The sequence below is a fragment of the Frankliniella occidentalis genome, unplaced genomic scaffold, assembly GCF_000697945.3.
Source record: "Frankliniella occidentalis isolate FOCC.00 unplaced genomic scaffold, Focc_3.1 Scaffold7, whole genome shotgun sequence".
NCBI classification, from domain to species: domain Eukaryota; kingdom Metazoa; phylum Arthropoda; class Insecta; order Thysanoptera; family Thripidae; genus Frankliniella; species Frankliniella occidentalis.
Genome location: NW_026267137.1, coordinates 2,408,319 through 2,410,420, shown reverse-complemented (window position 1 = coordinate 2,410,420; position 2,102 = coordinate 2,408,319). Strand labels below are relative to the sequence as shown.

The following is a 2,102-nucleotide window of genomic DNA, read 5'->3' as shown; positions in this document are numbered from 1 at the left end:
CTTGTACTAGCGTTCCTATGGCCCGCGCCGTTTGCTGTGTCGGTTTGTGGGCATAAACGCTCTCTCGCTCTCTGTCTCCCGCGGCCTGTCTCTCTCTCACTCACTCTCTCCCTCCCTGAGCGCATTTCCGAACTCGCTGCTCACCAAGTATGCTACCCGCGGTGGTTGCGCGGTGCGTCGTCTGCTGGCCCATCCCCCCACCTCCCCCCGGGCGGGCCTAAGCAGGCACAAGCCGCTGACGGCGGGGCGGGGCGGGGTAGGGTAGGGTGGGGCGCGGCGGGGCCCGGCGCGGCGGCCCGGCTCCCAGCCGGTCGAGTTGTACGTTCGCTGTCTCCGCGCTCGCCTCGCATACGCCTCGCGCCTCCGCTACGCTCCGCTCGGCCCCGCTCGGCTTCGCTCGGCGCCGCCTGTCCTGTGCGCCATCTCTCATGTGAGGGCCGCTCCTCCCCGCGAGTATCCTGCGCGTCGTCCTGGAGGTGCTGCAGGAGTAGGCCGACGAGACCCTCAGCCAGCCGCGACACTCAAGCGTACCCCAAGCCCACACGCACGCACACACACTCGCGCGCGCGGGAGCGCGACTCTGCGTCAGCATGGTGGAGACGGAGTACATGGACCCGGACTCGGGCTACTTCTCCACGAGCATAGGCCTCGGGACGGACTGCATCCTGCTGGACCTGTCGATGGGTGAGTACGCGTGGGCTGGAGTGGACTGAGGGTGTCTCCGCACCCCCGTCGTTTGCTCCCCGGTAGTCTATTTCTTACTTGTTATACTGCCCTGTATTTTGTTTTGCTTTTGTTGTACCGCATGCACGCGTGCTGGCGGGTTTGCCTATGCTCGCTGGCCACGGCTCCCTACGGCCCCGTGCGAGTAGGCAACCCGCCAGCACGCGTGCGCGGCGTAAATCAGCCACCTGGTAGAACGTCGTTCGACACACACACACTTTCATGCTCTGCCTCTATGCGTTTCCGTCTGTCTTTGTTAAAGAGAGAGGAGAGGGAGTTATCACACCCCTTTAGAGACCTTAACGCGCGTGGGGGATGGTTTCTGATGCGCTTTTTTGAGCATCTCGGTTTTCTATTTATTTCAAGAAGCTCTTGTTGAAGGAGTGGTTGCATATTCGCCCACAAAATCCAAGTCATCTTGAGTGTCATTTTCACGTGAAAAATTTGGCGTCAGCTGACATTCAAGTTAGCTTAAATGTCATGCCTTTGCTCACATTGTTTCTATAGCCAGGAGTCACTTTAAAATTTTCTGATATTTCATTCTTGTTTTGCCACACATACTTTTGGATTGTTGTTTTAAGTATTGATAGTTTCGGCCGGCGTCCTCTCCATTCTGTGTTATTTTTTCTCGCGACCCGTGTCCACTGTAGAAAACTGTCTGCCCGGACATCTTACATCCTCTCTAAAAGGCTCGCTCGTTGTACAGGATCACCGCATCAAGAGACATGAATGCCTCCCAAACGGCAGAATAACTTGTTATTAATATGTGACGACTATTTTTACTCCATGACCATGCCATGTTATTGAGACAGTCTCAGTCGTTTTTTCTGTACAGCCATGCTGTAGAATCACCAATCTGCATATGCGCTCGCTCTGGGCTGTGTCTTCCAGTTTCCCTGTTGTACTTATGTGAGATGTGTTGGTTTCCCTGTCGCATCGTCTCTCCCCAGTCGTCCGTCCTGTTTTCCAGATTCACAGTGTCTCCCCTGCACGCGCTCCTTTTGCGCTGAGGTTGTGGGCGCCGCGCCTCTGTTTGGAGGTAATCGCCGTTGTGGGATTGTTTGACTTGAGAACGGCAGAGCGGGAGACAGAGTGTGCCAGGGAGATGGTTGTGCAAGACAGGTGGTGTCTTGCCTGCTCTGGTTTCCTTCTTCCCACTTGCTCGCTCAAGAAGGGTTATATTTTCAAGTTCGAACCCACTGCTGAGGCAGACGCGCACCCCTATACAAATCTATATTCGATACATCGATGCATGAGACTGACACTATCCGCCATGCCGCGTCGCGCATGCCCCACCGCTTGTCGCGCCCCTAGTGCATTCACCCGTATCGCTTCCTTGTGCATTTTCTCTCTCTTTCTCCCCCCCCCCCTCTCTCTCT

The 2,102-nt window shown here is 56.0% G+C and overlaps 1 protein-coding gene across 1 annotated transcript in view; it reads left to right on the top strand.

Moving 5' to 3' along the window:
• Positions 1-296: 296 nt before the first annotated feature.
• The window catches only part of LOC113206647 (hepatocyte nuclear factor 4-gamma), a gene marked incomplete in the record, with an annotated part of 23,273 nt that continues 21,467 nt past the window's right edge, over positions 297-2,102 (top strand). Inside the window, 1 exon segment of the mRNA XM_052272812.1 lies at positions 297-684. Within this exon segment, the coding sequence (XP_052128772.1) occupies positions 591-684 (94 nt within the window).